This window comes from Vigna unguiculata, chromosome 5 (assembly GCF_004118075.2).
Source record: "Vigna unguiculata cultivar IT97K-499-35 chromosome 5, ASM411807v1, whole genome shotgun sequence".
NCBI classification, from domain to species: Eukaryota; Viridiplantae; Streptophyta; class Magnoliopsida; order Fabales; family Fabaceae; genus Vigna; species Vigna unguiculata.
This window is the reverse complement of record NC_040283.1, coordinates 48,655,225-48,669,591: the sequence shown is the minus strand read 5'-3', so window position 1 is coordinate 48,669,591 and position 14,367 is coordinate 48,655,225. Positions and strand designations below refer to the sequence as shown.

General features: G+C 33.6%; 2 protein-coding genes across 2 annotated transcripts; both read left to right on the top strand.

Annotated features, from left to right (window-relative positions):
* The first annotated feature begins 2,739 nt into the window (after window positions 1-2,739).
* On the top strand, window positions 2,740-7,273 carry LOC114183700. Its single transcript, XM_028070814.1, has 3 exons — window positions 2,740-3,199; window positions 3,299-3,343; window positions 7,035-7,273. Exons 1-3 carry the CDS (start codon window positions 2,811-2,813, stop codon window positions 7,096-7,098), a joined length of 498 nt encoding a protein of 165 aa, XP_027926615.1. The 5' UTR covers window positions 2,740-2,810; the 3' UTR covers window positions 7,099-7,273.
* A 3,827-nt stretch (window positions 7,274-11,100) lies between these two features.
* LOC114183938 (pollen receptor-like kinase 4) lies at window positions 11,101-14,013 on the top strand. The gene is made up of 3 exons (XM_028071137.1): window positions 11,101-12,136; window positions 12,218-12,868; window positions 13,021-14,013. The coding sequence occupies exons 1-3, from the start codon at window positions 11,380-11,382 to the stop codon at window positions 13,650-13,652; spliced, it is 2,040 nt and encodes a 679-aa protein (XP_027926938.1). The 5' UTR covers window positions 11,101-11,379; the 3' UTR covers window positions 13,653-14,013.
* Window positions 14,014-14,367: the final 354 nt, after the last annotated feature.

The following is a 14,367-nucleotide window of genomic DNA, read 5'->3' as shown; positions in this document are numbered from 1 at the left end:
TGAGCTCCCACTAACAGAGGTCATGGAATTACTTACGTCTTAACCATGAGGCACCACCACAAAACCATCATGAAATTATGTTCTGACCATGAGGCACCACCATGAAACCTTCGGGGAATTACATCCTAAACCATACCAAAATTATGCATTATCAACCCAACATAGAATTATCATGCATACCAACCCAATATACAACCAACCATCCAACCATGTTTCATACGCATATCTTGCCAAGCTCATCAATTCCAGATCCCAATATATCATATAGAACATACAAGACATCATACTTGAACTATTTAAAGCAATCAATCATTCGATCATGTGAAACATACAAGTATCCAACAAACCCTGTCAATCTTGCTCATGCTAAAGAGCTCTCGCTCAGGCGAGAGGGATCCCTTGCTCAAGCTACCAGCTCTCGCCTGGGCGAGACTGCATACAGAGGGCACGTTGAGGTCTCGCTCAAGCTAGCTCAGGCGAGACTACTCTCGTTCAAGCAAGTGGCTTTCGTTTAGGCGAGCCCTCGAACTAGAGAGAAAAGTGGGTTGCAGTTGTTCTCGCTCGGGCGAGAGCTCCTCGCTTAAGTGAGAGTTTTTCATATTGAGCGACCAGGCGAGATCAACAAAACCTCCCCTGCTCTCAAGCATACCAAGCCATATTCAATCACATTAATAGCACAGATAATGTATTTTCATACGACAAACAACATGAATCAAGCACCCATAATGCAAAACAGGCAAAGCATGCAAAAATTACTTTAAACAACGGAACCCTAGCATCCCTTACCTGGAAAATACTAGCCAAAGACACCAACACCTAAGCCAACGAGCACAACAACTCCAAGAGTAGATTCGAGAGTTGGGAACAATGGTACATATTAAAAACGAGGTTATCAACGTGCATCTCAGTTGGAAATCACAAAATAGAGCTTAGAAAAGAGAGGGTACGGGTTGAGAAACAACTTACGTGGAATAAAATGGGGTTCTTCTAGCTCAATGAAGAGTGAGAGCAAAATCCTAGTACAGCTCACGTAGCAATAAAGGGAGAGGGGATGAGAAACTGTTTTTCTGAAAAGTGTAGAATGAGGGGGGTTAGGGCTGGTTTTGAGGGTTTTGGGCACCTTGTGGACCAACCTTAGGCTCAACTGATTAGAACAGACCCCTTAAATATAAGGAGTAGACCCCTTAAATATAAGGAGTAGAAAAAGTGGGTCTTACAATCTCTTATACTATGGTATGGTGAATGTGGAAAATAATGTTTATTTCTATTGACATCTCTAGTTTTACAAGAAAACCAACTACTACTTAATTAAAAAATTAGGTTTAATCAAGTGGGAAGTACATTTTTAATGGAGTTTTCATTAAATTTTTTTTAATATATGAAGTATTCAAAATTTTCAATTGAGTTTTTATTATAATTTTTCTATTAATTAAAACGGTGTGACTATTATCTTTAAGTGATATAATTAATTGTTATCTTATTTATTTTGTTTTCATGTGTAAAAAAAATGTGAGGTTTTGCATGCATATTTTCATAAAATTTGAGATTTCGATATTAATATAAAAACAAATTCCATGATTAATATTAAATAATATAAATTTATGAAGTATTCAAAATTTTCAATTGAATTCTTATTGTAATTTTTCTATTAATTAAAACGGTGTGACTATTATCTTTAAGTGATATAATTGTTATCTTGTTTATTTTGTTTTCACGTGTGAAAAAAATGAGAGGTTTTGCATACTTGTTTTCATAAAATTTGAGATTTCCTTATTAATATAAAAAATTTCATGATTAATATAAAATAATATAATTGTTAATGTAAAATAACAAATAGCTTTTTCAAAATGATTTTGATTTTATTATCTACGAGTATTAGCCATCAGCACCACTGATCAGATTATCAATGTCAGGTGTTGGAAGTTGTACCTTATTATCCAACAATTTTTAATTAAAATAATAAAAGTAACTTGTTAATTTATATTAAAGCAAATGTTATTTTATATTAATTACAAATTTCATATATCTTAACTTGTAAAGTAAGATAACGTAGTCAAATAATAGTTATATTATATAATTAATAAAAAAATGAAACTATGAAGACTCAGTTGAAATATATAAATTAAGTATTTAATAAACACAAATTTAATGAAACTCAATTAAAAATATCCAATTTAAGAGGGATTTGTAACTTAATTAAGCCTAAGTTAATATATTACAAATACTTTCTTGTAGAGATGTAAGTTAAGAAGTTATTTTAAACTTTCAAAACATTAATATAAACTTGAGAGCAATTTTGCTTATACTAGATTCTATAACACCTCAAAGACCAAACAGGATTGGTAAATATTCTCATAGTTCCCACTTCTGCAAGTAACAAGGTGTTTCTAAGTCAAACAAATTTAGAAAAATTAAATATCCACTCACTTTGGGGTTTGACACAAGAGGATCCAAATATTAATTACATAATGAATTCTAATTATGTCCTAACAATGAAATTCTAAAATGATTTATCCAACACAATTCTACACATAAGGTATGGCCAGAGTATTTCACCATTTTTGAATTATTGGTTTCAATAAAATAACATGTCAATTAATTAGAAATAAAATACGTAATTTTATTGAACATGTTAATTAATTAGAAATAACATGTCTCCATTTGCACTTCTAGGTAGAAATTTTTAAAAAATTAAGTGCAATTAATTTTGAAAAATTATCCATTGATTCTTTTGTCTTGCTCCCACAAAAACGCAGTGCATACAAAAGGGAAGAGAAGATAATTATGTAGTTGGGGAGTGCCTAAAGATAATGGTAATTTATGGCCCTTGTTTATCGGAGAACTGTGGTTGGTGGGTACGTGCCGGGGGGATTCAGAGTGCGACTGGAACTGGGAGAAGAAGCATGGTCACTTGCAAAATCCAGAGTGTGAGATTCAGTAAAGCATGCAGTGTGGCACTGACTACCTTTCTCACGACTGCTGCTGTAATAGCTTCTGTGGCAACAGCTGATGAACCGGAAACTCTATCTAATATACCCCAAACATTGTCCGGTGAGTGCACGCTGCCCAAAGACTGCAAGAAAACTAGAATACAGAAACCAAAGTCGAGGAAAGCGGAATCGTGCACAATTAAGTGTGTCACCACTTGCATTCGAGGTGGCGAAGGCTCTCCTGGAGAAGGCCCTTTTAACGTTATAAGGTACAACAAGCAAAACAATAAACTTCCTTCTTTGATATTTTAAACGTTGCATTACCTTGGTTTATGTAGTTGTCTAAATGGATTTCTTTTTTTTTTCAGACCTCTGGTTGTTTTTAAGCAAGGGTTTCGAACTCGTCAATACTGGTAAATCACTTCAACTCTTTGCTGTAGTTTTTAACTAGTGAGAGCTTCCTGTCAAAATGATGGGTTGCCTGCTAATTTTATGTGCTTGTTAGTGATAAAATTAGCTGTGGACTTCCATACCAACTGAAATTTTTTGAGGGATATCGAAACGGTATTTTAATAAACCCTCCCCTTGTAGATAGAAGTTTGATATCCTTAGGCTAAAAAATATCTTAAAAGATTCTCAAAGACAGAATCATTCTCTTCTGTCACTCACCCTTTGCACAGACACAAATATATACGTGAGAGTTACAACAGAACGCCTAAGATTGGGCTATCCAGATTTATTCCCAAAATAAATGGGATTATTCCAAAATGTAACTCCCAAAATCACGTCCACATGATTGTTGGCTAATAATGTGTGGTCATATCGATAATGTTTTCATCATCAATTCTGCTATGATTTAATCATAACAACTTGTTGTCTTGTAATTGTAATGATCTCACTATCCCCATCAAGTTAGAGTATGTAGATTGTAGGATCTTATATAGTGAACTTCTTTCTAAGAGATCGTTGTTTGGTTTTAAATTGCGTCTAATAGCTTAGTGTGTCTCATAGGAGCGTATATTGGGTTAGAGTTGGTTTCGATCTTTGTCCTTTATCAATGATTAGTTGTTGAAAGAAAGAGGGGTATCATTTCCAAGATCAAGAAATTCAATGTGTAAGTTTCTACAGGTTTGCACGAGACAAAAGATTAGATTGCATCCACGTGGATTGTTGGGTGCCATCTAATGCTCTAGTATTGGGAGGATACTTTTTCTTAATAAACAGTGATTGGTCAAGATTCAAATGGGTATTCATGAGAAGTAAAAATCGAAGGCCTTTGAGAATTTCAAGCATTTGATGCTCCCAGTAAATTGGTCAAATGTAAATCGGTCAAGTGTGTTAGGATTAACAATGATTTGAAGTTTTTCTCTAAGGTGATTAACAACTTCTATAGATATAAAAGCATAGTTAGAAATTTGATTGTACTCCATACTTCACAGTAGAATAAAGCCATTCAGAGGATGAACAAAACCGTGGTGAAGAGAAAAAGGAGTATGTTGTCACACAAACACTCCAGTTTGGACAAACACTACCAGGTAAAACTATACTCAAGATAAATAGACTGGAAATAAAAGAGATAATGTATTTTAGAGGGTTGGAAAACACCTCTCTTATGATCTCATATTTATAATGATAGAATTCTAATACAATGAGAAGTGGTGAAGATCAAAGATCAAAAGTTTGAGCCAAAAGCCTAGGTACAAAACTAGGAACAGCTCAAGATTTAATTACTTAACATTGAGGGTATTTGGTTGTCATGCTTATTATCAAGTAGACAATGGTAAGCTTGGGTCTAGGTCCATGAAATGTGTGTTGGTTGTGGAGTTGGAGTGGAGGTTTCAGAGTTTAGTCACCATATGAAGGAAGGGTGATTTTCGGTACAGACTTTTTTTATGAAGTCTTTATGACCCAAAGGAGATCGAAGGAGGGAGGCATCGGAGTATACGACTGAAAGTTCGGAGGGAGTGCAAAAATAAGTGGAGTTTTCTTTGAAGTAGTCATCGGATGGACCTATGTCAAAATGCCTCTGATCATCAAATCTCTATTCAGAGATCTCAATGGCAAATTTGTCAACTTGAGAAATATGGATTTAGTTGTACCCTTGCTATGCTCTAGTTTCACAAACGAGGCGGAGTCTCTTGGGTTTGGAGAATAAACTTAGATGTATTAGTCGTTGGACTCTATAGATAGTTAATGTATTAGTTGTTGAAGGCTTATGGATAGTTAATATGTATTAGTCATTGAAGTTTTATGGATAATTAATTGTTAGTCATTTTTGTCTGTTTTGAGTACAATGGTCAGAAATATGTGAGTCTATAAATTTTATTGGTGAATAAGTTTGTGTTGAGAGTGACAATTGGCTTTTGACCATGCACAAAAAGATGGAGTTGTTGCAGAATATTGGGACTTGCGGAATAATGAGACTTGAGATCTGGTAAGACCACCTCAAGGAAAGAGCATTGTTGGTTCCAAGTGGATCTTCAAGAATAAGATCTGAAAAACATCTAAAGGTAGTGCCTCTATTGAGGCGCCTGTATCTAGGTCTAGCAACCGTGAATCTTGTGAAGCGACTACGTCAATGTCTAATAGTAGAATGGGTGGTGGTGAGCTGTCTACGTTGGGAGGAACATTTGGCGGTAGTTCATTTGTTGAACATCTATATCAGGATTTAATGTAGAACATTTGATAACCCGCTCGTTTGGTAGTTAAGGATTATGACCAGAAGGAGGGTGTTGATTACAGTAAGATATTCTCTTGATTAATTAGCCACTCGTTCATCAGGTCTTATTTGCACTTGTTGTTAGTGAAGGTGAACGTATGGAGCTTGAACAACTAGAAGTGAAGATGACCTTTCTCCATGGCCTCTAATTTATTAAACTAAAGGTTTTGAGGTAGATGGTGAGGAGATGATGTGTGTAAACGAAGAAGTCATTGCACAAATTAAAACAATCTAATATAAGAGGTTTGATTGGTTCTTTGTCTCTTGGGATACAACAAAAATTCTTATGATTCATGCATCTATTATAAGAACATGTAGAATAGTGAATTTATCTACATGTTATTATATTTAGATGATATGTTCATTGGATCTTCAAACGTGAGCAAACTTAAAAAAGGCATTGGCTAGCCATGAGAGGATCATGAGACCTAAATGGAGCAAGGACATTGAAATTATTTTTAAGGGTGATTGATTAGTAATACAAAGGGAAGGGTTCTCCCAACCACCCTCCTCTCCAACTCCCTTAGATCCCCAACAATTGATACAGAGTTCCGATATGCTATTTAGTACCTTAATTTTGGACCAATTTAGATGGTGTGTATCGTTGAGTTTTGTTAGAAATGTTGGAATAAGCAATTTCATTGAAACCCTGAGCTAGTTACAACCCAGGTTATTTGCCAGGCAAGTACAGTATCTGGTGTAAAAACTGATGCAAGTCCTGCATCCTTCTATTTTGCCGCATCCCGCATTCAAGCTCGCCATTGACGTTTGGTCAGCGGAGGGGTCTATCTTCTGGTGATAACGTCCTGGTAGGATACCCAGAAACAGATGACTGGCATAAAGGAGATACATTACTGGATGAGTAGCCCCTGGGTCTAGGTTTCGGTTGTTAAGTTAGTCAACCTTTATTCCTCTTCAACACTGTCCTAGTTGTACTTCCATCAGATTTGGATGCTATCGGCGCATTGTACTCGGGTTTTGTTTTGTAATGAAGCAGTTTGATCCATTTGCTGCTCTGCTCAGTGACCAACCTACGAGGGAGAATAAAAACAAGGAAATGAAACAATAGAAGTGAGTAATTTAATTTAAAAGCCTTGCCATTACAACGATGGCACATAGATATAACAGAGTCAGAACCTCTTCTCGCAAGGAAGGAACCAATTATCTCTTGGGTGTGTCATTTTTAATTGAAGCACAAAAACAATATTCGTTTAAAAAGTTAAGGACTAATCATATTTAAGTAAAAAAATAATGTTTTATTAGTTGCTTTTAAATAATTTAAAAAATTAGCGTTAAATAAGTTTTTTCTGTTTTTAACAAAATGAATATTTTTTGACTCGGGCGGGTACTTTCGACTACTGATTAGCATTTATTTCCTTGATCAGTTTGGTGGAATGTTCAGAAATTTGTAACTTGATAAGCGATGTTGCAGTAAGGAAAGATAGGTAGTCCCTCCTTCATTTAACGCTTACTTCACCTTGTATGTATACTTTCCTTGTGTAATGTTCAAATATCTCTAGTTTGATGGCATCATAGACATTCAACTTATGTTTGGTTTATAGCATTATAATTAATAGTTGAGTACTTCTTTGATAATTAATAATAATGTGTATCTTGGTAATCATTTCGTGTGAGAATATACACTTGCGTAAAGGTGGATGGATCCCTCTATTTTCACTTTACAGTAGGGGTTGCCTTCCCTTCACAATACTGCTAACTTATTCACACAATATATGTTTAGTTTAGGGCTAACGAGGGCGGAAATATGAGTGGATAAGTTTTTTCAAAAAATACGTGAACTTCTTATGTATTTTGGTTTGATGTTAAGTTTTATAAATTGATGTTAATTTTACACATCACTACTATATACTAGCTATTTATAAATTAAAACTGTCTAACAAATTTATTGTTAATTGTTGCACAAAGAAGAGGAGAGAAAAACAGATAAAGTAATTGTGAAATTAATTTAACATAATCCGTTAATATTTTGTTTTAATCAATTAATTTGTATGTTGTTCCAGTTTTCTTTTGAAATTTGATTTACTACGCACCTAAACTTATACTAACCGGTCAAATTTGATTAAAATGGATTAAGTGGAGAAGCATGCTAAGACACACACATACTAAGACTAATACTTATCTATCTAAAATACACATCTCTCTTAACTTGGACACAAAAAAACACTTAATGAATTATTCCTAGCAGTGTTCTTTTCTTAGACACATTTTTCTATTGAAATAAAAGTTTTTTAAATGAAACAAAACATAAGGATCACAGAAAATAAAAATGATAAAAAAATTTACATTAACCCGTAAATAAAAGTTTTATGCTATTAAACCCTTTAAATTTATTCTTGTAGAAAAAGAAAACAATAAATTAGAGTTGAAATAATCAAATATGAGATCTAAAAATTATTGTTTATCTATATTGATAATATATTATTTTAATATAGTTGAAAATAAAAATATAATCAATGTTGTTATAAGAGCTAAAATACTTTGAAGAGACGAGATATGTGTGAATTTTATAGATATAAAATAAGTCAAATTATTAGAAGAAAAAATAAAAAAGTGTGTAGAAAAAAAATTATGAAACTAAAGAGTAAGTGAATATATATATATATATATATATATTTGTTAAATTACTTAATAAATTATAAATACTTTACTAATTTAAACGGATAAGACGAGTGTGGAGACGCGTTAAGAAAATAACGATATGTACGTGCTAATCTCCTTCCATCATAACTAATTGAAAAAAAAAAATTGGTTATTACTCTCGTACTCAAATATTGTCGGTGCAAAGATTCCCAACAGAACAAAGATGAGTTTGAATAATATTCATGGAAATTTATTTGTCATCCTAATAAATAAATAAAACTTACACAATTTTACATTTTGTATTAAGATTTGCCTATTATATAAAAAATATATTAAATTAATGTCACTAATATTTGTATGTAACAGTTTACATACCGGTGATAACGATAGAATTAACACATTTAACTCAAATCAAATCTAAACGAAAGTATTTTACCTAATAGTTTAATGATTATTTTGTAGAGATTAAAATAATTAATTAATTAATTCATGTTACTTTATAGTGATGAAAATCGCTTAACTTAAAATATTTAATTGAATTTTTCAGTAATTTTTTATTATTATAATTTTTTTTTATTTTAGTTTAAACTTTATTATTTGAAAAGGAATAAAAAGGTGAATCCTTTTAAAAAGAAATCATTGGTGGAAAATCTTAAACAAAGCGACCATGATTTTAAACAAACACAAATTATTGTTTTAGTAAAGCTTTATTTTATTAATCACTGAAAATAAAATGATTTATATTTTAGAGAAAAAATGAAAATGATAAAACAATTATTTTTATAATAGATAATAAATTATTATTCTCAGTATTACTATTAGTATTACTAATTAGGGGTGGCAATGCGGATCGGTCCGACCTGTTTAGGCTCGACCTGTACTTGACTCGCAAAATGCAAGTTGGGCTGATTTGTCCAGGATAAGTGCAGGCCTGCGGGCCTGTGGGTCAACCTGCCTTTTTTCTAAAATTTTGATGATGATAAAGCTTTCAATGTTCAATAAATTGAGAAATTTTAATAAGTTCACAAAATTAAACAAAGATTTTGAAAAGTTCGATCATAAATTGATAATTCAATTTTTCATCATATTCTTATTCATACTTTGGCATACACAATGTATTATTCAAATTTTAGTAGATTAAGAAATACATAATACCTTGTCTTTTCCAATCATTTAACAATTTGGAACGTCAATGCAGAAGTTCATAAGCAAGGTAACTGATATACACAAGTGCAAGTTTTTTTTTAATGCGGGCCAGCAGGTCGACCAGCACGGGGTGTGGGCCAGTTCGCACGGGCTACGGCCTTTTGCAGGTCAGGCTTTTGCAGACCAATGGACTCAATGTCCTAGGTCGCCCCACATTTTTTTTTGTGGGCCTACGGGCCGACATGTCAGACCAAACCCATATTGTCCCTTACCATCTATGAAACACCGATACTTTAATTTTGGTCATGTAGTTGTGTCTGATATGTATCCATATCTAATACTTTATAATACTTTAGTAATATTTATTAATGAAGTATCTAATATATGTAATATCCCATTTAACATTCTAAAACATCAAACAAAATATTTCATATTTGATTATTCACAACATAGAACCTAAGTATATAAATATTAGATTACAGTCGTCCCACCAAATTAGGTCAATTGCTATACAATTTTTTTAGACTTAAATACACATTTGGTCCTTATTTTCGTTGTGTTTGTTCAATTTGGTCCTCATTTTCGTTTTGTGTTTAATTAGGTCTTCATTTTTGTTTATTTTTGGTGAATTTGATCCTTTTTACTAAGGTATTTAAATAATTAATGTTTTTGAACAGCACATGTCACATGTTAGTTTTTTTTTAATAAGGTTAAATGATTAAAAAATGTGAATATAAGTGTTATCATAATTGTTTAAATAAAATATTTTTAAAAGTTAGGAAAATTGTTTTAAAATCTTTTTTGGCTGTAACTGTTTAAAACAAAATGTTAAAATTTATTCAACTAGTGATTCTAATATTGATATAACACTTTGACAATAAATTTACACATTTAAGTAAAAACACGATATCATAAGTACATGTTATATGAAACTTAATTTGATATATTAGTCTTTACCTTAAATTAGGGTCTAATTTAAACATTAATCTCGGTAACCAAAACCAAAACCTTTGTAATTAATGATAAAAATCAATTAAAACTCTAATTCATAAATTAATTATATATTTTTTTCTTTATAATATAGACTATTTTAGAAATTAATCATTTTTAATTTATAAATTAATATCTAAATTAGTTATTATAATAATTATTTTTGTCTTTGAAGTTAATTTTTATTTAGTGTTTTTTTAGTGATAATGTAACTATTTATATTATTTAAAAATTTTAAATTAGAATAACTCAAATAGTTTATATTGTTTATTTTAAAGAGTATAATAGATGCTTTTTTATTTTATATATTAAGAGTGAAACGTTAAAATTATTTAATTACAAAACTTGGGTAAATAACTTTTTATTTTATATAAAAGAAAAATGATAAGTTAGATTAGAGTAAGATTTAAAATGTGACTTGGCATTTTCCTTAAATATTTGTGCCAGAAAAGGGAAAGTGGTATTTTGTTACTCTTCCAATAAAATTAAAGATAAAATATTATATATTAGTAGTTTAAGTTAAAAAAAAAAAAACTATTTTGAGTTGTTAAAAATGTGTGCTTTCTTTATCCTTTTTTTGAAAGAGCAGGCGAGAAAAGGATATGGTAAATTTTGATGAGGATGCGTGGTTTGGTTGAAATTAGATAAAGATAAATGCATTAATCTAATAATGGAAAATGGAATTACAATGCAAGGCAAATAAAACGGTTTGGCATCTTAAAATACACGGGCTGAAAAGAAAGAAGGAACAAAATGAGAGGACCTCCTTAGACCTCGCGCCCAAAATGAAGCTACCACATTCTAATCTAAGCCTATTCCTCCTCATTTCTTCTCAATCTCTTCTTACTGCCCTCTCTGTTAGTCCTAACAGTTCCATCACCATTGGCCTCTGGCCAATAATGATCAAAGATGGTGCTGTATAGTAACAAAAAAAAATAATAGTAAAAATGATGGTGATACACCTATCATTGTGATTCTGATTGGGAGTCGGAAATGGGGGCGCGCTCTGCTTCGGTGGTGCGCGCACCATTCAAGAATGTGAAGCCGAAGCTGTGGTTGAGCGTGGTTAAGGGTAACGTAGTTGTGTTGGTATTGGCATCAATATTAATATCATCAAGCTGGTGCACATCAGCGAAAGCCATGTATTCTGACGCGGAGGCGCTGGTGAAGTTGAAGAAGTCGTTCACAAACACAGTGGCCTTGAAAAGTTGGGATCCAACCACAAACTCAAAACCACCTTGCTCTGGAAACATTCCGAACTGGGTGGGGTTATTTTGTTTGAGGGACAAGGTTTGGGGGTTGCGACTCGAGAACATGGGACTAACAGGCACAATCGACATAATGACTCTGGCTTCCATCCCCGCTCTCCGCTCGGTTAGCCTGATGAACAACACCTTTGTGGGTCCCTTGCCTAGCGTAAGGATGCTGCCAAATCTCAAGGCCCTCTACCTCTCCTTCAATCATTTCTCAGGACAGATTCCAGACGATGAATTTAAGGGTTTGCATAAATTGAGGAAACTCTATTTGGCCAATAATGAGTTCACAGGTCAAATTCCTTCTTCCATTGCTACCTTGCCTTCTCTCATCATCCTCAGGCTCGACTCAAACAAGTTTCAAGGTCCAATCCCCCGTTTCCTACACGTTAATACTACTAGTAATTACACTTTGAAGATCATCAACTTTTCTAACAATCAGTTGGAGGGTCCCATTCCGCCCAGTCTAACCACCTTCGGCGCCACCCCATTTAGCGGTCGGTACCTTATAATTATTGTCATTCATTTTATTTCATTTCATTATAATTAGTCTATCTATCTATCTATCTATCTAATAGGGAACCCTGGACTATGCGGGGCGCCCCTCCAGAATGAGTGCCAAGAGGTAGCCACACCATCCAAAATGCGTCTTCTAAAAATTTTACTAGCTATTGTGACGAGTGCATTGATAGTAGCCATCCTGGTTATAGTGTTGGTGATATGTCGGTTGAGGTCACAGACATCCCAACTGCAACAACAATCCGCAGTAGAAACGTTGCAGGGCCATGTCCAGCAGGCTCCTCCCATTTATGTCAAAACTAAAAGCCTAGCCGATCACTACGATGGTAGTCCCAGGCAGGCGTCATCAGGTCAGGGTCTTGGACGTCCACGTTCCAGGAGAGGTGAACCAGCCAAACTCACATTCCTCAGGCATCAAGAACCTATGTTTGATTTGCAGGATTTGCTGAGGTCCTCCGCTGAAATTCTTGGAAGTGCAGCATTTGGTTCCTCCTACAAGGCCGTCATTTTAGACGGTTACCCCGTTGTTGTCAAGAGGTACAAGCATATGAACAATGTGCCCAGAGAGGAGTTCCAGGAGCACATGAGAAGACTAGCCATTCTCAACCATCCCAATCTTCTCCCTCTCCTCGCCTTTTATTATAAAAGGGAAGAAAAGCTTCTCCTCTCTGCCTTTGTTCACAACGGTTGCTTGGCCAGTCATCTTCACGGTAATTATTACTTTGTTTCATCCCTTTTCAGCTTGTGTATATATATATATATATATATATATATATATATATATATATATATATATATATATATATATGTGTGTGTGTGTGTGTGTGTAATAACAATGTTATTGTAATTACTAATCGTTCAGGCAATCATAACTCCCAAAAGCGGGGACTTGACTGGCCAACTCGCTTGAAAATCGTGAAAGGTATAGCCAGGGGTTTGGCTTACCTATACAGTGCACTCCCAAGCGTAATTGTGCCTCATGGTCATCTCAAATCTTCCAACGTCCTTTTGGATGAATCCTTCGAGCCCCTTCTCACTGATTATGCCCTCAGCCCCGTCATCAACCTTGACCATGCCCAAAAAATTATCATGCCTTACAAATCTCCAGAGTATGCTCAACTTGGGCGCATTACAAAGAAGACTGATGTGTGGAGTTTTGGAATTCTGATTCTGGAGATCTTGACCGGCAAATTCCCTGAGAACTGTCACACACTTCGTTATAATACTGATTCTGACATAGCCAGTTGGGTAAATACCCTGATTACTGAGAAGCGCACCAGTGACGTGTTTGACGTAGAGATGGGAGGAATTGGAAATTGTAAAGCTGAATTACTCAAACTCCTAAAGATTGGCTTGAGTTGTTGTGAGGAGAATGTTGAAAGAAGGCTTGATATCAAGGAAGCTCTTGAGCAAATTGAAGACTTGAAAGAGAGCGAAAATGATGCTATTGGAGAATACTCCTCCACTGAAAGAAATACTTATAGAGCTGTCTGATTGTCACTCACTTTTATTTCCGCTGCTTCACTCCGACTTTATTTGGAAGCTACCAATTTGTACGCGTGGAAGCTGGCTTTCCCCATGAAGATGAACATATGCTATTAATTAATCTTAAATTCTTTTCAATTAATTAATTAGTTGTTCTGTCTATCTGTTTTTTTTTTTTTTGTTAACATAACGTAGGCACTTATAGTTATTCCTCTAACTGAACCATCTTGTAATGTTACTCTGTCCATATAGAACTAGATAGGATTAGTAACCTCTTTATTAATTTCACCTATCTCTGTATAAAACATTATCTCACAATTTTAAATAGTGCTAGTCATTGTGCCACACATGCACATATTAACAAAAACTATTAATTGCTCGTAGGTATCTATATATATATATATATATATATATATATATAAACAGAAGTCCTGAAAATATTTCAATATATAAGATAAATTTTCTTTTCATTATCTTATATTGTTTCAAACTTTGTTATTGGTCCACTTATTTTTAATTACTGTATTTTTGTATATCGTTTATGCTAGAGAACATGTTTATAACAAAAAAAATTATACAAATTATTATTCTAAACTCGCGGGTGAGGTGCGCGAATTCCCTCATACCCCTCATATATAAGATTTACCTTCAGTTGCATAAAAGTTAATCAACCGTACTATAGTCGGTCAGTCATGCAAACAAGTAAGATCAAAGTCAACTCTAC